This window comes from Rhopalosiphum padi, chromosome 1, assembly GCF_020882245.1.
Source record: "Rhopalosiphum padi isolate XX-2018 chromosome 1, ASM2088224v1, whole genome shotgun sequence".
In the NCBI taxonomy this organism is placed as follows: Eukaryota; Metazoa; Arthropoda; class Insecta; order Hemiptera; family Aphididae; genus Rhopalosiphum; species Rhopalosiphum padi.
In genome coordinates this window covers 43,997,544-44,020,443 of record NC_083597.1, presented here as the reverse complement: position 1 = coordinate 44,020,443, position 22,900 = coordinate 43,997,544, and the positions used below count along the sequence as shown (strand labels likewise).

The window sequence follows — 22,900 nt, the reverse complement described above, 5'->3', positions numbered from 1 at the left end:
GTATTTGGTTGATTATGAAGCGACCAGGAATATTGTGACTCATTCAAACAACTGTAGCTTGTGCTTCTGTGTTTCCGCATTCAAATGTTGATCAGTTACTTTTTTATTTACTTTAGTATCTTTTTCAACTGAAGAAGTACTTGGTATAATGTAAATTACAATCGATGGCAACAAATTTATATTCAGGTGCTTCAAAACCTTTCATTGCTGTTTTCATATTTACCGTATGTTTGAAAGCTGCACTAAATAACAATGATATATTTCCTAAAGTAACAATGTTTCTTGGATTACAATGGAGCCATTTTGTAATTTAATCTTTATAATATATGTTTAATGGTTTCAAGAAAAAATCGTTATAATATGCTTATGCATAAAGTACATAAAGTGTACAGTGGGATGGAGAATATAGTAAAATAACTCTATTTTCTCTAGCTACATCAATTACGGGTAGATTTTTAATGTGTGAAGAATGACCATCAACAATTAATAGAATTGGCTCTTCTCTTTTTTACCTTCGAAAATTCAATAAATTTAATTCATCATTTTAAAAACAGTTTAGAAGTAATCATCCTGTTTCATAACATTCATCCCACAATCCAAGAGGAAGTCTAGTAGAATAATGGGATTGATTTATTTTTCTAGGGAAAATTAACATTGGAGGGACATACCTATATGTATGTACCATTTTCCAAAAAGCATATTATTGTAGTAACCGTTTCTCAACATACAGCGAAAAATAAAACGGTAACCTGCCTTTTCCCCTTAGTAGGTAGCTAACACTTTCGAATGTCCTTTTGGATTTACTGTGATACCAGTCTTATCGAAATTATATATCATTTTCACATTCAGCTTATATTTATCAATATACTTAATTAATAAATTGAAGAATTGAGTACATAACTTATTTTATTTAAGTCTATAGCATGAGTATACATTACATATCTTTAGACAGTTTATAAAAAAATAAATATTTGTAATAAATTACGACAATCTATTATTAAAAATTTAATTATACTAATTTTGTATTGAACAAATATAACAAATTATTATAATTATTTATATCAATATTATAAATAACAAAATAACGTTATAAAGTGTAAAATAAGTAAATATATATATTATTATACGCAATAGACTTTATTGTGTTGTAGGTAATTAATTTAAAAATTTAAATAAATACTATATATTATTTTACCAAACATTATTCTTAAATAAATAAATTAATGTAATTTTGAAAGTAGAAAATAATAGCTCAATTCAGTATAAATATTATATATAAGTAAGATTAAGTTGGTTTGTAATTTAATAGAAATCTAAAACAAGACAATAATTTTTGTTAATTAAATATACTATTTTTTTCTATCTAAATAGATTTTTGATAAGATAAATTTAATTTAAATTTGTATGTTGAATAGTTATTATTATATTTTATTTAATTTACATACTATCTCTGAGGGTAACATAGTTTTAATTAGAAGTATCAAATGTCTATCTTTCTTTTATTTTTTATACTTGTTTTAAAAGCATAAGTAATGATCGTAAAGCAATTGCAATTTAAGAAATGTAAGCAATCTCAATTTTTCCAAAAACTTGACCATTCTTTTAAAACCCATGTTTGACTAAGAATTTATTATTAAAATACAGATTTTTTTTTTTAATGATTTAAAATATAACTAACTTAAATGGCCTTATAACAATCAAGTAACAATTCAAGTAGGTTTATAAGCACTTTTATAGTTGTTGATATTATATAATATATTATATGTATATATAATTTTTTGTGAAATTGATTGTGTATATTATCAAACTCACCACGTATTCATTACTTCAAACGTGAAGTTAAGTTTATTTTTTCTTAATTAATTTGAAAATAAAATCATTTTTAGTCCATTATTTAATTATGAGACAAAGAGAAAATTCTGATAAGGCCTAATTTGAATAATATTCACATTTTAAATAATTTAATACTTTAGAATCTTTTGAATTTACATTTTTACATAAAACTATTAAAAGCAATAAATTTACAAATTTCTTCTTTTAGATAATATTAGAACGTGCTTATAAGAAGAGAGAAGCATTTGACGAAGAGGTTATTAATCACTGTTTTGTTGATAATTTTCAAATTAAATATACAGAGCTAAAGGAAATTTATAATAAAATAATCACCGAAGGAAAAAGTATATTATTATAAAAAAATAAACATTCAAATCAGACAGTTGAATAATATGATAAGTGAATTTCGAGAGATAAATTGACATAATACAATATAAAATAACGAATATAAACATTTAAAATTATAATAAAAATAAATAAGATATTTCAAATCTAAAAAAATAAAAATATTGAAAATATTACTAATATTACATTTTATGATCAAAATGAGTAAATAATATTGGTTTCATAATTAAACGTTGGTTTCTACTAAAATAATGTTTTAGTTAAGTAATATTATAAATTCAAAAAATTGTATTTGATTGAAAATAAATAAAACAGGTTGTATAGAAAGTGTTAATATGATTTTTTCTTCAGAAAACAATTTTATTTCAACGACAATTGTTTTTTTTTTTATTTTTTTTTTAAAGAAAGTATTTCGTTGTTGCTAAGGTAGATAACGATTTTTTTTCAGAGTACCATGTTTTTGTGTCCGGAAATACTTTTTGTTACAGACGTTAAACATTAATAACAAGAGATTTTTTTCTCTTAAGGTTCCTCGTAAAATAAAACTCTAAGCTCACGAATATGAACAACATCATGTTTGATGAAATATGACACAGAATGTAATCTTTATTTTGATGAATATAGATATTTACAATAAATATGATTTTAAGTTATATTACAAAATATATTATCTAATAGTATTTAAGTACCTTTTTGTAAGTAAATAATTATCTGATTTTTAAATGTATATTATCAAAAGAAGTTATTAATTAAAGGTTGAAAACAGTGTCTCATAATTATTGTCTTTAAAGTTAACTTTTTTGTAATTAGTCAGTGTATTAGACATACCTAATTTTGGATAGTTATTGCTCTACTTAATTATAGTTTATTGTAGTTTCAGTTTTATTAAAATATTTATTTCTTTCTTAAAAATCCATGATAACTGACGTATCAAATTAAAGTAGATACATATTTATAATAATTAGTTTATTTAAATATTTTAAATGTTGAATTACTTATTTAAATTCAAATAGTTTAATAAGTTTTTAAATACATCCAAAAATCTGATTTAGAGTAATATATATATAATATATATTAGGCAAGCATGTATGTAGGTATGTACTTGTAAGATAAAAACATGGTGATACATTTTGTTTGGATCTAGGTTACTGCATAATATATAGACTATAATATTATCTATTGTGCGAGAAAAAAAGTTGTAGTTTAGATTATTAAATAATATTAATTACCACGATTAAGCTATTTATTGTATATTAAACTAATTAAGCATACTTGTGCAAGTATAACCATCTTCGTGTAATGCAAATCCTGTTTTACAATCACATTCGAACATGCCGTCGTGAAGCTCGTAGCATAGCTGTTGACATGGACTATCGTGGCCACAACGTCCTAAAAACAAAAATAATTATATTTTATACAGTGATTTTAGTTTATTTACATAAATAATATATATATATTACATTATAAAATGATTAATCGTCAAATAAAAAATTTGATATAATAATAATATATAAATAGCGATTTACATTAACTTTATGTTATATGCATATAATACTAGTATAAAATAATTTTAAAGTTGCTAATAATCTTTAATTTGTACTCATTTCCTGAAAAAATAATTGAGTTGGTACCTATGTAAAAAGTAAATATTATTAATTATTTTTTTGAAGTATAAATTTAGATAATTAAGATAGAATTTTGTTTGAGTTTATTCATTAAAATACAAAATAGAAACAAACCAATATCTTTTTGTTAAGAAAAAAAATACACTTAATTACTTATTAAGTTTTCTAATATAAAAATATGAAATTCGGGAATCAAACACACGCTATTGAGGTGGGTGTCATCATATTTGAAAAACTATAAATCAGATTTAGAAAAAAAAAACTTTTCCAAGCTTATAGTTTTGCTTACCTAAAAATAATCAAACGAGTTCATAAAGGAATATGTGAAATAAAAGAATAAACTGAAAAAAAATACTGTACTATGAATCTAAAATACAATTTAAAAAATAATATGATTAAAATAAAATATTATTCATATAATAAGTGAATAACTATTGTTAATATTTAAATAAAATAATAATAATTATATTTCTGGTTCAAGTTTTATACAATTATAAAGTTTACAAATAACAGTTATTTATTTTAAATGAATATCTTCACAAGCCAATTGCTATATTTTTAGATTTTATACAGTAGAAGTTGAATGAAAACGTATGTTTGTAAACCAAATTATATCCTTAATTTCATTGAACCAACAGAAACTATAAATTTTGAATAAAAATAAAAATGTATGTAATTATTTATTCAATCAATACAATTAAACATACATAGTATATTTTAATACAATATTTCATTAAAAACATTATTTACAATATGATAATGTTCGCGTTATCTCATAAATAATATATATATATTTATTGATCATATAGTTATTTTCACATGATAACTGTATTTCAATCACAAAATAAAAACCTCAAGAAATCAAACAAATATAGGCAAGTATACAATTTTCTAAAAATATAATACTGATAAATTGGTTACCTAAGTTTATTTTATTATTTTATTTTATCATACTACCCATTAAATATGCTACTATTGATTAAATCAGTTGAATCCTTTAATAAATTAATCAAATTTTAAAATTTAAAATTTGGAAAGTATAACCATTGTTAGTTTAACATTAAACGAGTATAGGCGCACCTATTGTATCTATTGAATCATTTATAATTGCCTTAAAATAATATGTTATTCTAATTAATATATATATTTTCAAATGTATGACAAATAATAAAAACTCGGCTATTAAATACCCTTCATTATTCATATTTTCTTTTTATTCTAGAATTTATATACGTTTTTAAAGCTTACCAAATCGATAAAAATATGAACTTTATTATTACGTTAAAATATAATCAACATTGAACCATAAATAAAGAAATTCATTTTTATATATTTTTTATCTGGTAATATATGCGAAGCAAAAGCCATGAATATTTGAAATAAAAAAAAAAATAAAAATGAGAAAGTTTAAAAGTATTACATAGAGATACATAATGTACTTAAGACTCTCTGTCGTAGTTTTTTTTTTAGTAAACAATTATAAATTATGGCTGTTTGAAATTTAACACATATTTTTTAAAACTTCATTTTTAACTAAAAATATACGGCAATATAGACGTTATAAATTTATGATGTACCTAAGTTAAATGTACACTTGGTTGATGTAACATGCATATAGCTAACTGAATAATAAAGAAATGTAATTATATTTTGTTTGGATTATAAATTATAACAGCATTCTTGCAGTATAAGAATACAAAATTCAGATAGAATCGCATAACTAATTTATATACGTACATTTTTATAAAAAAATGTAAAACGAATTTTAAAAAATATATCAATTTATATACCTACAGTTATTTAACGAAAATCTCAAAAAGATCACACACATTTCAGTTAATGTGTGTAACCCTTTATACTGCTTTTTTTAATTCTTTTTTTTTTTGTTTTAAATCTAGTGGGATAAGCCTTTCCCCTTCAGGATTAAGTATTATTTTTACGTAAACAAAAAGCATTAGATTCATATAGGTGAATTGTGTATTTAAATTATAATCCTCCAAAAAAATATTTAAAATAAAAATTTATGTTTAAAACTCCAGATTTTTTTTAACTACATGGAAAATATAATCAACTTATATATTTTATGAAGTAGTTTATTATGATTAAACTAACTTAATATATTAATCTATTTAAAATAAATCGTCTTCGTTGAATAAGTTATTTTTTTTATATTTATAATTTTAAAACCAAAACATAAATAGTAAATACCTAATATCAAACAAGTAGGTATACGCTCTACTATACAGTAAGTATAGAGTGTACTTCGTCATTATGACAAGTTACTTTGTCACTGAAATGATTTTGTTAAATTTTAATTCAATGATAAATCATTGTATATGAAAACATTTCTGAGCAGAGATGATCTGTTAGTTTATATTACTAAGTATATTTTATTATAGCTATTTATTTTATTATAAGTAATAAGTAGGTATGTTAGATTGAATTAGTTATTGCTCTAAACATAGCATTTATTATATTATGAATTATTTAAATAGCATATACTTATATCAGTGGCATAATCATGGGGATGCGATAATATCTTCCCTTTGGACTATTTTTTTTTAGTAAATACACAATCGAAAACAATATTGTCAACAGTGTTTTATTATCATTTAAATTTTAAATCTTTGATACATTTTTAAATTTGAGTATTTTACAATACAATAGGATATGCAATGGAGAATTTTCAGATTTAAACTTTCTCTCTCAACCAATACAGAATTTTTTTTTTTTACCTCTCAAAAGTAGGTACAAGCAAGATTCTATTTTTTACTAGAAGTCATCTTCGAAGTTAAAAATTGAAACATAATTTTGCAATTAATTTAGTTGTTAAATATTATCGGGACCCAATTCGTATGAAAAAGGAATCTTGGGACGCAATAATTGGTTTGTTGCAAAAAACACACCTCATTGTTAAATTATTAATCCATTCATCGCTCCACTCATTATTTAAAATTAACATACAAAGGTATTATAATATGCGATAAAAACTGTTTGTTTTATTCAGTGAAGTATTATTGAATATAATTGATACAGATAAAATTTGAATTTTATACCTAAAGTGTTGTATAATACTTACTATCTACACGCCCTGACGGTTAACATGTCATTGGGAGTGTACTAAGCGCTTACCCGCATGGACGATCGATCCACTTACAAGTATATAAAAATAATGTATCGTCCTTCGCATCGTAATATGACCAAAGAAAAATAAAGTCAAAAATAGATTCAGCTTACATTTATTTTGTTGGCCAACAAGTTCAAGTCTTTGACTTATGAAATATTACTGTTTAAATTGAATGGAGGTTTCATTCCTTTAATTATATTTGAAAAAAATAGTGATATAACTATAGGGGTGGAAGAATATTCTACTGCTCGTCCACCAATGGTCATATATCCGGACGTTAATGTATTGCCAACGTATAGCATAGTCACTCATACGCAATTTATTTGTAGTCTTGAAACATGAGATGAAAACACGAATCTAATAAATAATACATTTATTATCTAGTATTATTACTATTACAATTTATTATTTATATTTATCACTTTGATTATTAAGTAAAATTAACTTAAAGTAAAATTAATATTTTACATTATTTAAATTACAATAATACAGTTTATATTTACAATTATTATAATTCCTTATTTATTTATTTTATTTATTAAAATTTCAAAATAAATAATTTTATTTAAATTATTATTATTGTTACATCTACCTTTAAAATTATATTTACTTAATAAAAACATTTCTACACATCTTATACGTTAATGTTTTTTAATATTTCTCTACACGACATGGACAATTTTTTAATTCAAAGTAATATTTAATATACATTTTTTATTTTACGGCCATCTAAGTAAAACTATTAGTTATCATGCAATCACTTTAATCTATACAGTTAAATAATTATGAAAATTAATATTTTTAGCGTATTTTGGTAACAGTTAATAAAAGTGTTTTAATAATGATTAAAAATATCTAATAACAGTATAGATTATAAACATTTTCGAACTAAATATGATATCACGCAGATATACGAATTATCAAATTTAAAATATTTATTAATATTCATTTAACTATCTCCAAAACATTTTTACGGTTGAAGTCAAACATTTTTATATACTACAAAAGAAAGTTTCTTGAATTCGATATTATAACAAGTCACCAAACGTCGTCCGAGAAAAATAGTTAATTATTGCATTTAATATAAAAATTCATCTATCATATTTTTGTTACAAAGGAAGTTTGAATTGAAATAGTTATATTAAAACCTTTAGCAAATCACCCGATTATCCTTCATCACATAAATTAAAGTTACCCCTAAATTTGTCACTCCTAAAGATAACTTTAACGTCTTAATTAACTTTAAGGTAACTCTAACATCACTTAAACTTATATAAAAATGTTGTAAATCGTTTTATCCAAATATATACGTAAATAAATAAAAGTATACATTTAATTTAATTAGATTAGAATTTACATTAGACTAATTCCATATAAATAAATGTAAAATTTTGTATTTGAATAATGACTTAGATATTACATAAAATATTGAAGTTAAAAGTAATAAGTTCATTTATTTTCAGATCATTTTCCAGGTTGATTTTGAGCAAAGTGATAATTGGTGTTACAATGATGCATTTTTTAAATTGTACCTAGGTATTATAATTTTTTTCTAGTATAAAGAGTGCTCCGAAATTTTATGTGATTATAATAATTTTGGTTATACATTTTATTTTAAGTCGATAGAAATAAGAAAGGTCGAATAAATTCTTCATTAATTTTTATGATCTGAAAAATTTACTTAAGCTCGTTCTTACCAATTTCGACTAACTAATAGTATTAATGAAAAGAAACGAGTGTCTAATACCTAGTAATTGTATCTTTAAGATTAATTTCTATGATATCGAATACCAATATTATAATTTAATAGTTATTATTTATTATACACATACATATTGATCGATATTAAAACATGTTATATTTGTTTTCATATTTATACTATAGTATTATTAATATTAACGTATGTAAATACTGATAATAATAATTTGATTCATTCATTTTTTTAGCAGTGTATCATAGATTTGGTATTTAATAAATGTATACAGTTATCTGGGCCCAAGGGTAAAATTAAAACCGTGAGTTTACAATAGTTTCAAAGGGTAATAATTGATGTACCAACTATTAAACAATACATTATTTATTGTAAGCATAGTAGTTAGTAGTTACCCACAATGATAATAATTTACACGAACTAATATAATCGGTTATCAAAGACAAAATATGTAATATTAGGTATACTAGATGTTTAATTCCATTGTCAACAAAAGATTTATATGGATAAATAGATTACAATTGTTGATTCTGACTAAAGCAAATATTGTATAATGCATAAAGCATAACATTGGTTTTCTGATAATAGATTATTATTTGGAATTTTTTGTCCATCAATTTTTAATTTAGAAGAAAAGTTTCAATAGCTGTACTTATATGCTACATATTTGTAAATATAAATTATAAATTTAACTCAAATAGTAGGTAGAAGGAGTTTTTTTTTTTACAAATGTGTAGTTTAGTTTATAATATTGTAAAATTATTGATAAAAGATGTATAGTATTTAACCAGTCGTAAGTTCCTACTTACTTGATCTTGATAATTTTGTTGTAATTTATGAATAAATAATCATATTATTATATTAATCACACATATATAAATATAATAAGAATTTATGATTTTTATAAACATTTTTTAATATTTTTGATTAAGAGGACATCATCATGTGTAGGTCATGTGATTATCGAAGGGGGTCAATTAATTTCTTACGAACATAGAAAAAACGATATAATTTGTTGTTAAAATAAAAATTCATGTTTTCAATATAGATTTCTCATATGCCATCGTCTTATAGGTATGCATATTAAATACATAAACATTTGTAGTTTTTTTTTCTAATTTTAGTAGATTATAATTTTAATATATACATTCACTCATATCATATTCTTTACTATAGTCAATATATAATTTTATTTTTTTAATATTTCTATACATTTTTTTACGATTACTTTATGTTCTAAAAATGCTTCATAAACAGAATAATAAATAACGAGCTCTACTCCATTGTTCTTTCAAACAATATGATTTGAATAAAATTGCATTAAAATGTATAATAGTAACTAGTAATACATACTAATACATATCATACGATATATTATATCGTATTTATATAATTGAGTAAAATTGAACGCTTTTACTCTTTGCTAGGTATTTTGTCCATATTTAATTTTTAATTTTAAATATGTAGGTTATTAAATAAGATACGTGTTCAATCCGGAATTTAAACCTTATTTATTTTTTAGTCGTTAACTTATTCAGTATTATTTTATTCCCTACCGTAAGATAGAGTATGAATAAAAATGATATTTCTAAAATAATAACTATTTATAACTTATAAAAAGATAGTATAAATAGGTAATTTATTTTGTTTTCCAAAATAATTATATACACTGTACAGTTTATATACATAAATAGCTCAGTGTGTATTACGATAATCTGAAAACTGTGTTTTATTAATTTATTACTCTATGATAGTAAATTTATTGAATACTCAAATAACATAATAATATTAAATTATGATAAATTATGTGCCTAACATGATTAATAGTGCAAGAATTCATTGTGACAATGTTTAGACAATGCAAACTCAGTTCAGAAACCAAATGGATTTTTGAGAACGTTTTAATATTCGCGCAAAATAATATATCTAAATATTAGCATATCTCATTTTCTCTAGATAAGAATAAACTTGGATATAAATAAGTAAAATACTGTTTGAGAGTGAGTATTCAAAATAAATACTTGAAAACTTTTTACAAATTTTACTCAGAATATCAAACAAAAAATACAAAATTATTTTATAATATATTGTTATCTTAATACCGGGAATCCTTGACTAAAACTATACCTACCTAAATAAATTCAGAATACATAGCGTTCCTATACTAAATGTTGATCGTTTTACGGGCGGAAGTCTATAATACACCAAATAGTAAAACTAATGTATTCAAAACAATTTTTCCTAAAAAATATTTAGATACTATTTTATTAATCTTACAAAACTTAATTAGAAAAATTATTTTAAATGTATACAGATAATAACTGTACAATTGTTATTCGTCATATTATAACATTGTATTGTACATACTATTTACATTATGAAGATGATGATTTTAGTTTAAAAAAAATAATCATTTATAGTAACATTTACACTAAACCTGACCTCATAAGTCCTGGTAGAACCACTGCGAGCGTATATTTATACTGAAATTTAAGTTGGCCATTAAGTTAGGTTAAGAATTATAATACATCTAGTAAATCAAAGTATTTATACCAAATAAATAATTTCATGTGTAATTTTGAGTATTATAAATGTAATTCAAAGATAGTTAAATTACAAATTAGTAAACAAGGATAGAGTAACTATATAGAGTTTATTTAATTGTGTAAATTGTACTCTTCCTAATTAGGATAATGAGTTTATGTAGAAGAAATGAGAATACCTGAACAAACTAAGCAGGTTTACGATATTCCATTCAAATATTTTTTACATATTTAATTTCTCTGGCTCTTATAGTTCTATAGGAAAACACACAATAATAAAAATAAAATATGTAAATTGAAAGTAGAAACGTGTTATTGAGTTGAAATCGTAAAATTAAACGAGAAATATATTTTAAAGAAAGGTTTAAAAAAAACAGAAAATAGTAGATTGTTTTTTCCAAAAATTGAAACATGGAGATTTATTCTTTGTGAGTTTTAAATAATTCAATTGACGACAAAACGTGTGTCTTGGCACAAGTCTTTAACTCGTACAAACAAATGAGTTCAAATTGAAAGATCGTAAAATAACGGTGGTGGCGGCAATGATGACGGAAATTAAACGCTTTTGGACCAAATCCATTTTCATTAATACCTCTTTGTTCCCAGCCTCGGCCAAAATTTCTAACTTATATATCTTCTTTATCGCGTTCCATCTACCGCTACTACCGTTGTCAGTAACCAATCGAATTCAATTATTCCTCATCCCCCTCCCCCTAATCTTAAACGGGTACGGCGTCGTTCTCTGTAAATCGGTATCATATCGTTCCCTATAAATCGGTATATGTCGTATATCGACTGGTAGTACTGTGTTTTATATCAATATTATTGTGTTATATTTTTCCTTGTAATTTCAAGATAAATTTTCGAAACAAAAATATGACGTACACAATATTATTAAATATGCATATAATATATTAAGTAATATTTCACATGCAACTATAGGCTACAAAGATAGGCATAAGTGTGACCAAGGTGGAGACCGTAACTGTGTATAGATGTGTTCGGAGCGTTCTACGGCCGCCGCGCCGTTGAGCAATTGTTGTTAATCAATACACAAGTTGCCGCTGCCGCCGCCGCCGCCCTCTGTCACCCACCACCATCGCTTTACCGCTGTTGATAGTATCCACGAAACTGCAGAAGGGTGTCAAATATCTGTATATATATTACGTTGAGTACACACCACTGAGTTTGCAGGCGACCTTCTGCCCGAGTCGTGTATTACTGCCGCCTCTAAGGGCATATTTTCTGTAACCCCCTACTGCAACAATACTCTTATCTTGTTCACCACCTACAAATTTTTTAGATGTGTATAATTTATACGGACCTGTTGCACAAACGTAGCGTTTTATCCGGACACACAACTTTTCCCTATCCTTATGTTCCCAGAAATAGATTCAGAGTTCGCAGCGTATAACCATCATATTATCCAACTAATTCTACAATTCTACACATTATACTCGTATATTTATATAAAGTACGAAAGAAAAACATCAAGAAAAAATGAGTTAACTACATATGTTTATAAAATATATTGGATTCCTAACAAAAATAAAATATTTTTTATAATAAAAAATAAGAATATATTATAAAATAATTTGATCTTAAACATTTAAGGAATTTAGAATATTTATACCTATGCTCAAATATTTGACATTAAATATTAATATCACCTTAAATATAAAAGCAAATCAGAAAATACTACAGTATATTTTAAACTATATATGCACATTCCAGGTGATTTATTTTATTGTTCAAACATTCGTCAATTAATATCTCATGGTTATCCAATGATTTCAGATAATAAATATTTTGTTTAGATGGTTTAAATAGAATTTACGTCAGGTATTTGAGTACCCGGTACTTTGGTAGTTAAATACTCATATCTAAGTATAAAATTTAAAAGTAAATCCGTATGAATTATTTAAAATGTATATAACTAGTATTACGTAGACTGTTATTAAATAGCATTGTTAAATTTTAAAAAGAATAAACAAACTAACGTAATAATACTTTTGTATATAATGAATTACCCACCCATAACTATTTCGTTGAAAAAAACTTTAAGAGCCCTCTCATAAATCATTTCTATTATAATTTAAATGTATTGAACCTAACGGTCATTAAATAACACATTCTGACCATTAACCAATTGTAGAATTAATGGTAGTATAATGGATTCAAATAATGTTAATGAAAAATTTATTTTTTACTTTAAATAAAAATCGTTGAATAAATCTGATTTTGTAATATTATGATACAAATTATTAAGTGATGATAACCATATGAAATCAAGTTATTTTTTAAAAGATATTTTAATTTTTTAGTTACAAAATAAATATATGAAACCCATTTTTTTTATTAGCAGAATAAAATTGATGTTATTAGGTTTACAAATTTGAATTGATTCATTTTCAACCCAAAGTCAAGAATTTTGTCTTAGTTTATACTTTTATTTTTATGATATTTTAATTTTTAAGTAAGATTATTAGTTGTATTAATAATATTAAATTATATATTTATCCGTAATAATATCTAAAATCAAATAATTTATATAGCTAATTCAATATAATAATATAATGCGTTATGGTTTCTATTTATATAGTACGAATATTATTAATAATAAAATAATATGACAAAGTAGTAGTTACAAATTCAAAATAATAAAAAGTTTTGCTTTATAATAAATAATTCAATATAATATTATATCAATATTTATTTTAGTTATGTATTTGTTTTAAAAGAATAATTTATTCGAAGGTTTTAAAAGTTAGTTGAATATCATAGTATTTTTATTCAATTTTAGATAATATAGCGATGTACCATGTAAATTATAATTATTTAATTTTAAATTAAATTTACGCATTTTTGAATAAAATATTGTCTTTGAAAACAATTACCATACTTAATATATTTAGGTACCTAAGTATAGCAAGTACCGATATTAAATACACAATTAATGCACAATAATTATAATGATGGTAAATTGATGAGTTTGAGAAAACTTCCTTCTCGAAATATGAGTCCAATGAAATGTATTAAAATGAGTTATTCACATATTTATGATAATTATTTTCTAGCAATTAAATTTCTCAGAGGATGTGAAGTTATTTAATATAGTATTACACTAATTAAAAATGCTCATTATCCAGATATCTAACACACTTTAAAACGTTTTATTACATAATACTTATTACTTTGTAATAAACTATAAAAATTTAGGTATTCATTTATTAGCAGACTTATTATAAAGTTATGTGTAAAATATTGAATATAATTCAAATAAATTCTTTTCATATAAATTATTATAAAAATAAAATAACTTAAAATACTGTTGTAATAATATATTATAAGATGATTATACAAAAATGAATTATTATAAATGTTATATAAAAATAAAATTCTAACGAGTATCTTATTATATTTTTCTAATACAAATATTTATACAAAAATTAATGAACAAGTATATTAGACAGATTGGTTTTATAATTTATTTAATAGATTAAAATAAACTTTGAAATAAAATTAAATAAACTTTTATTTCATGATAAATTGTAATACAGTTTTAATAGTTAATACAAAATTGTATGTAACGGTAAAGGGCTTGCTGCTAAAATCAGATAAGTCCAGTTTTTTTAGAAAATGTGCTTTTCCACGAAATAAAATAAAAATAAGAATTTCTTACAAGTTGATGTGTTGGTGTGACAACCAGATTAATTCGTTATATATATATATATATATATATATAACGAATAGTAAGTTCATGTATAAAATGGACTTATCTGGTTTTTTTTTTAATACAATAATCAGATAAGTCTGGACTTGTTTAATTTTTGATACATATAATAGTTATATTTTAGCATAATGAGTAAATTTAAGTAGTATGCATACATTTTATAAATTGGTTTATGTAAAGTATAACTTAGTTGATTAGTTATATTTAAAATAATATAATATATTTTATTCACGAAAATAAAAACAATAATTCCAGGAAAAACGCAGAAATATATGGCCAAATTTATTACATTTTTATAAAATGTATTTAGAATATAAACGAACCAACAGTGGTGTTCATATATGTCCAATATCTTCAATAGAAATATAGAATTCAAAATTGTAAGTAAGTATAATTTTATAAAAAAAAATTCGAACTATAAAATTGTTTTTTTAATCCTTTTGAAAAGTTTCTGAAAGTGGATTTGTTTAGCTTATAAATAATTATAATTATGTTTTTTTACAAAACAAAATCAAACTTCGAGTCATTAGGTGTCAATAATCAAAGTATGGGACATAATAAGAGTCATAACATAATATTAAGATAATAATATCCACTCAAAGAATTAAACTTTAATCACTTCTTAAAATTCTAGATAGTAAAATTGCACTTCTCGTTTATAATGTTTATATTCTACTCAATTTTATTTTATATATTTATTTATTTAAAGATATAAATGCCAATCATCTTTTTATATGTATGAAATATCAAACAATATATAAAAATAATTATAAGTTATAATATTAATTTTAGCACCATAAATACAAAAAAATGATTATCATGTTTTGATATACGTTTCATAACCACATAAAATATTTAAACTGAAGAAAAATCGTAAAAATAAAACTAATAAACTTTGTCAAATTATATTGATTTAAATACAGTTCTTCCGGATTAAAGATTTTCCTCTTCAAAATTCTTTTCTTTTTTTTATACATAAAATCCATTTAATTTAACCTCTATTTTTTTTAAATTTTTACTAAAAGTTATTTTTAGTAGGTTTTTTAAATTAAACTATTTAACAATATAACTGAAAGAGGCAATTATATTCCATCATGAGGCAAGTTCATATATATATATTATACATATAATCCACTATTGTATTTTTTTAAATTATTATTCAACACTTAGTAAAAAATTCTCTGTATTCAATATTATTTTGTTGTATCGATATAAATCTTAACACGAGGAAAAAATAAAAAAAAATGAATATTTTCTTAAACTAAATCATGTTTCTTCGTAAAATATTTTGTATTAATTTTCATTTAAAAAAATATAATGAAAAATTAAAAAAAAAATCATATGTGCTCATAAAAATATTAATTTCTAATAATTATTATCTTATGTACGTATGAAGTAAATAGTAAAACACGAATAGCTATCTATTTAGTATTTAAACACTAAAAGGTTCAATAGGTAGAAGGTACTCTATGGTGTTCGTTCCACTGAAAACCATTATCATATTATGTTTGTGCGTGATGTGTATTGATTATTATACAGTGAATAGAATATTTTTGTATGTTACATTTTTACATAATATCACATTGTAATAGTCACATACATTTTGAACTTTCTAACTTAAATTTCGATTTTCGTTGTATACATTTTAAAATATGAAAAGGATTTAAAAATAACACATGTATTCAAAGTTACAATAGGAATGATTGTTATCGTACATATTATAATATAATATTTAAGTGTTGTTGTTTTTTTTTTTACTTAACTAATAACTTATAAATACGAAAACGAAATTGTTAAGTTTAACGATTGCCTTAACAAAATAATTTAAAATGTAAGTATATGTAAATACTTGGAATAAGTATAACAAAAATAATATTCAATTTAAGATTTATTAAATTAAATGCTGTATTAATTTCAATGAGGTGATTTTAAAGTTATACAGTACATTGTAACAGTGTAAATGCAATATGTATTATAATTAACATATCCATATATTTTAGTAAAAATGAATTGAAATTTAATTTAAAATATATAAAATATAAAAACACTAGACGTACGATTAGGCATATTGTTTTTTTTTAATTTAATTAATTTGTTAATATATTTTTATAGTTGATTACTTGTGTTCAGTCTGGGATTCATAAAACAAACTGAATTGCTAATTATTGCAATACCCCCGACAAATTCAATTAAAATACCCTTTTTACTATTCTAGTATTCGTCATAAATTCATAAGCGAGAGTGATGTTTATTAGTACACAGGTGACTAAAAATAAATCTGTTGAACGAACTGTTAAATCAAATTAATAATCAATGGGTTTCTATAGTTGGGGGTTGTTCTCTAGTGTCTACCATAAAATGACTAACACGCGTATAGGGTCACAGATAAAGCTTCTACCTATATATACTAAAATTGTGGCTATAGCATGTACATCATACAGCATTCATTATTTGATTAACATAATAACTTGTTTCAATATCATATTATATATAAACATATATTAATATATTTTCTTTGTGTTAAGTGCTATCAATTTTTCCCCTAACATACGTGTTTTATTTTACTGTCATTTTTAGTGTTAAATCTACTTTATACATAAACTATATGTTTAAATGAGGTTTTCAAATTTTCCTCAGAACTTCGAATTGTAAAAATAAATTACAAGTAATGTTCGCTGAAGATGCATGAGAATTTAATATAATATCTACTTTATTTTATGACAATACAACGATTTACTAAAATAATTTACTAAATCTTTCAAATTTGTTTCATAGTATTCTTAATAATATCTCACCTTATAGTTTATTTAGAAACCTAACTATTAAATATCTACCTAAACTACTAAATAGATAATAATAAATTAGGAGTATTTAAAAACATAATAACATAATATATTAATAATATTACGAACCTCATTACATTATTAGCAATACAAGCATGTATTAATTTTGCATACACAACACGCCTTGTGTAAACATTTTACATTGCGACTAAATAATATATAACTCACGTAAAATAATCTAGTTTCTTTATGATACAATTAATTTCATAGGCATTACAAACATTTTGTTATCTTAAGGTCATACATTTTTTGTGTTAACTTTAATATCTTTAAATTATTACTAATTTTTTTTTTCATTTTATAAAGCAATATTTTTTACAATAAAGTAATTGTTTTAAATTCTGAGCATAACAAAAATATAATAATCCTATTAATGTTATAGGTATATATTGGATTCTATATATATTTTTTGTGCTACGATATCTATTGACGCTTTGTGTATGTTTCCAAAGATTATGATTATAATTTTTAAATATTATTAAGTCAGTCTATTTAAGAACTGAGCAATAAGTATTTAAATACCACGCTCTGCACATGTACCTGCAAGATTAACTACCATTATTAATAGATGCTTTAAAAATTGGAGCAATTATGACTTAATAATGTAGGTACCTAATGGGAGATACTTTCCCAGTTTTTAATAATTTAAATGTTTTTAAATAGTGTTAAATATAACACTCGTTACAATTTGTGAGACACATTAACACTAAAATTTAAAGAGAATTATTATTTTCAAATGTTTAACACTCTACGGCTGTATCGCAAAACGACCATACTCCGTGTTGGCCAACGTTTGCGATAGTTGTATTGTACCTAATCTATCAATATGATGTAAGTTATTCGTTTCTAGATCAATATTTAATAATAATCGTACTTGTTGGCACGCGAGTGACTAATTCAAAAAATTGAACTAAACAACGGAAAGACATGTTTTAAAAAAACTTCAGTCTTGTAACACCTTCAACGTTTCAATATAAATCAACGACAATTGTACGTATTAATACTGTAAGTTAATCCGCTATTAACGGGTTTTTCATACTTCTTATTCAACTCACTAAAATTACAGTAATCGATATTTATATGTTATTAGATCATATAACGTTAGAACCGCCTAATTCATAAACCAATATTATCTTAAAATAAAAACAAAATTGAGTATTTAACTCCTAGTGTTAGAAAAAATTATGTGCGCACAATCATTTTAGAACGTTCGACAAATTTGATTTAAAAATATATTATTTTATAACGGTTTCTAAAACAAAATTATGGGATAAGCGATAAGCTATTCTGGTGCTTCTGGAGCTTTTGGTTTTTCCCCCATTAAAACCATTATCAAATGTTATATTTGAAAAACTTACCTTGAAACGCCGCTTCAAACTGTAACGATTTTTCGACGGCCGACAACTCGCCGCCGATCATTGCGCCGACCGCGACAACGACCGTCGCCAACAACACCGACGACAACCGAAAGTCGTACATACTATTCACTGTACACTGCACCGGCATAGACTCAGTTGGAGGTGAGGGGTCACTCTATTTTCTGTCAAACATTCACACGGCCGATGGTCGTCGCCCTTTTCGCTTTTTTTCGGCATCACGTCTCGTCATCGTTGACCGCGGTTTATTTTAATTTTTCAAACACTACCTTTAATACGCACTCGCACACACACCCACGAGGACAGGAGGACAGACAGATACGACACCGTTTATAACGCTATGATTATATTATTAACTCATCGCGAACGCACCACGACGAATTGCAATTATTGTACTTGTGATATTGTTTCGTCGGCGAGACGTAAAACAAAAACCCGAGAAAAAAACTACCCCGTCGGGTGGAACGGCGGCGGCGACGACGACGACGACGACGACGACGACGACAACGACTACGATAACGAAAACGACGTTACTCTCGTCACGGTGCTACGGACGTTTGGCAACTGTGTGTGGAATCCTCGGTCCTCGAGCGCGAGAGGCGTATTATCATTATTAATATTATTATTATTTTTGACCGCTGTCGAACGCACCCACCCCTGGTGGTTAGAAATCGCGTGTTCGAGCATTGCGCCATCTATGTGCTGAGGTGTAACGGTCATCGCGCCTGTGCGTCCGGACGTTTTTGAGACCGAGTCAAAGACGCTGCGAACGCTTCGGTTCGGCGGCAAGTGTTGCTAAATTGTGATAAAATTACATTATAATGTAAAAATATCTTTCTGCCTACTGTAATAAATTTCTAATAATATTATGTCTACGTCTACTAGACTACCACTTTATTATATAATACTATAGAGAATAATCGATAATATAACGTAACATTTTATATATATAAATACGTCAACGCGAAAGTCCGGCGGTAAAGACGCGCAAACTTTGTTTGGTTATAGGTACCTTATGTGGTTAATATTCAGTAGATCATAATATAACACCCTAAGACTTTAACAATTTTGAAAACGAAGAACATTTTTAAATTTTCCTTTTAACCTTACTATATTTTGTCGATTACAATATTATAAAAAAGTTTTCCATTATAATTTACACTATAGATATCGTATGGAGTAGAGACTCCCAGGGCTCATTACAAAGCACATAAATTGAGTATATTTTGAATAGCTGAAAAAGCTTGATGCACTCTTGAAAAATATGTTTTGAGTACCTATATAATTCATACTTTTGTTATTGATAATATAATATTAGTCTGTATATATGTGTATGCTTGAAAGGTACTTTTTAGTTATCGCAAGTATTCGCGTCTACCAACGATAGTCAAACTCAAACACATAATAATATTATATTGATTTAAATTTTAAATATAAAGCATTTTATATAATGATAAAATAAAATATAAAATTAATAATTCACACGAGGTAGAAAATGTTGTGATAGTATTTCAACAAAAGGATTATCCATTGAAGAACTTGATGCCACATACACTGTAAAACAAAAAATAAAATAGCTATTGAGATGCTGATGAAAAATGTTTCCCTATGTTTTTTGTTTCGCCAATTAGCTAATCCCTACAACCATTCAATATTCTGTTGTTGAACACCTGTTGTCGAATCTTAAAAATTGTATGTGTGATTAACTGTTAGGTGATTGAAACCAGCCTTTTCTAATTCTTCTGTTTAATAACCATGCGTCCACGCCAATAACCAGAATAGATGGCCATCAGCTTATCTTAATATTATTTTTGATTACATCTAATATTTTTTATACAGTTCTATCTTTTACCTATATCAAATAGCATTCTTTTGTCTCTCTACATATGCTTCTAAAAATCCATTATTAAATTAAAATATAGATATATACGATATAGGTACAGATATTGGCGTAACTAGTGGGGGATCTAGCGGAGCTTAGCCTCTATATAAGATTTTACTTTTTAGCCTCAATTAGCCTTCAAATTATTTTTAAATTTAGTTTTCTAGGTCTCTAGCCCCTGTAACTATTAATCCTAGTTATGTCCATGGGTACAGATGTAAGTAACTTATCGATAATACGGACTTTTATATAATATTTAAACTTTTATTTATTTTAAATACCGATGTACCGTTTACTATTATTTTAAGTTTTTTATTGGTAGTGGCATAGCGTAATGCTTAATACGAATTAATAACCATGGGTAATAAATCATATAATTAACTTAAACAATTGTTGGAAATAATTGAATACAGATGACTATATAAAATATATAAAATGTTTTTACTTTTATATTATTAAATTAACGGCAATTTTAATCGTAATATACCTTATAATAATAATAAACATTAGAATACTGAGTACTTGGTTAAACCCAGGGGCGTCATTTCAATTTTTTTTTTGGTACGCATAAATATTGAGCCGGGCACTATTTATTTTTTTTTCGACATATTTGAAATTATTGTGAGGTGGCCGAGCGGGCCATGTGGATGTGCCTTGTGGGCCAAAATTTACAATTTAGAATTTCAGGTACGCAAATGACGCCGCTGGTTAAACCAAAATAAATGCCACATCAAAGATTCACCTACTAAAGCTAAAGAACAAGAATGGTTTAATGGGATTTTTTAGATTTTTATGAACGCAATAAAAAGACAATCTGAAAAAGATCGAACTGAAAAAAAATTTAAAAAAGAACGTTCTAACATTGTGTTTTGTTAAATTAATGTGTTATGTAAATTACGAAAAAAATAAAGTGGACATAAATTAAAATAAAATAATTTAAACGCGAATATTTATTATTTTATTTCTTATTAATAGGTTAAATTTTAAATTATTCCACCTAAAAGCTAAAAATGTTATAATTTTTAACTATAATTTGATATTATATTTCGAGATCATAGTTGTATTTTGATAGGCTTATTTAAACAAAGTGCGTAGTTGATAAATATGTTTAAAATAATCCCTGGTTAAATATATTTTAAATTAATTACTATTATAACCATAAATATGCAAAAATAAAATTGTATTTCATAATAGACAAACCTCCTATTTATACTAGCAATAATTATCAATCGCCTTTGTTTTATAGGTTTGTAGATCATTTGTGTTGCATAGAAGAGTATAGAAGTGAACTTGTAAACGTGTATTAACTATTAAGTAAGCTGCGGAGAATTGAAGTTATAATTAATGAGAGTCGAGTAAAATAATCTACATTACCAGACAATAAATTATTCAAAAGTTGTATACTTAAAACATATTGATGTTCCATCAATCAATACAGCCCTTAGCCTCTTAATTAGGTACAAAAGTTTAGGTAGGTACCTTATCATCAAGTGAATGAAAAATATTTAGTAAGGGTTCAGTTAATCTTAACAATGTATGTTGAAAAGATTTTAATTTAATTTAATTTTAATAATCTTCTGTATGGAGATCATATACTACAGTCATATACTTATATTCATGAATAGAGTATACTAATGCACAATATAATAGTAATTGGTTTTTTCTTGGTTAAAATTCTCCATCAATTTCTTAATAAATTCAAGAACTTTCAAAATTCTACAACTTACCATTTCTATATGATGCCTAGACTTCAGACTGTGATTAAGTTTAAAACGAAGGTCAATTTATAATTCGTAGTACAATATCAAAACCAAATATTGAATATTTATAAATTAAAAATGATCGCACTTTAAAGCATTATAGAACCTTAAACTTATCCAAA

General features: G+C 24.4%; 1 protein-coding gene across 1 annotated transcript in view; it reads right to left on the bottom strand.

Moving 5' to 3' along the window:
* The window catches only part of LOC132931620 (pikachurin), a 68,433-nt gene extending 48,713 nt beyond the window's left edge, over positions 1-19,720 (bottom strand). Inside the window, exons 1-2 of the mRNA XM_060997504.1 lie at positions 19,119-19,720; positions 3,451-3,567 (exon numbers count right to left, since the gene is read on the bottom strand). Of these exons, the coding sequence (XP_060853487.1) occupies positions 3,451-3,567; positions 19,119-19,266 (265 nt within the window). The 5' untranslated portion in view covers positions 19,267-19,720. The remainder of the gene's footprint in view (positions 1-3,450; positions 3,568-19,118) is intronic.
* Positions 19,721-22,900: the final 3,180 nt, after the last annotated feature.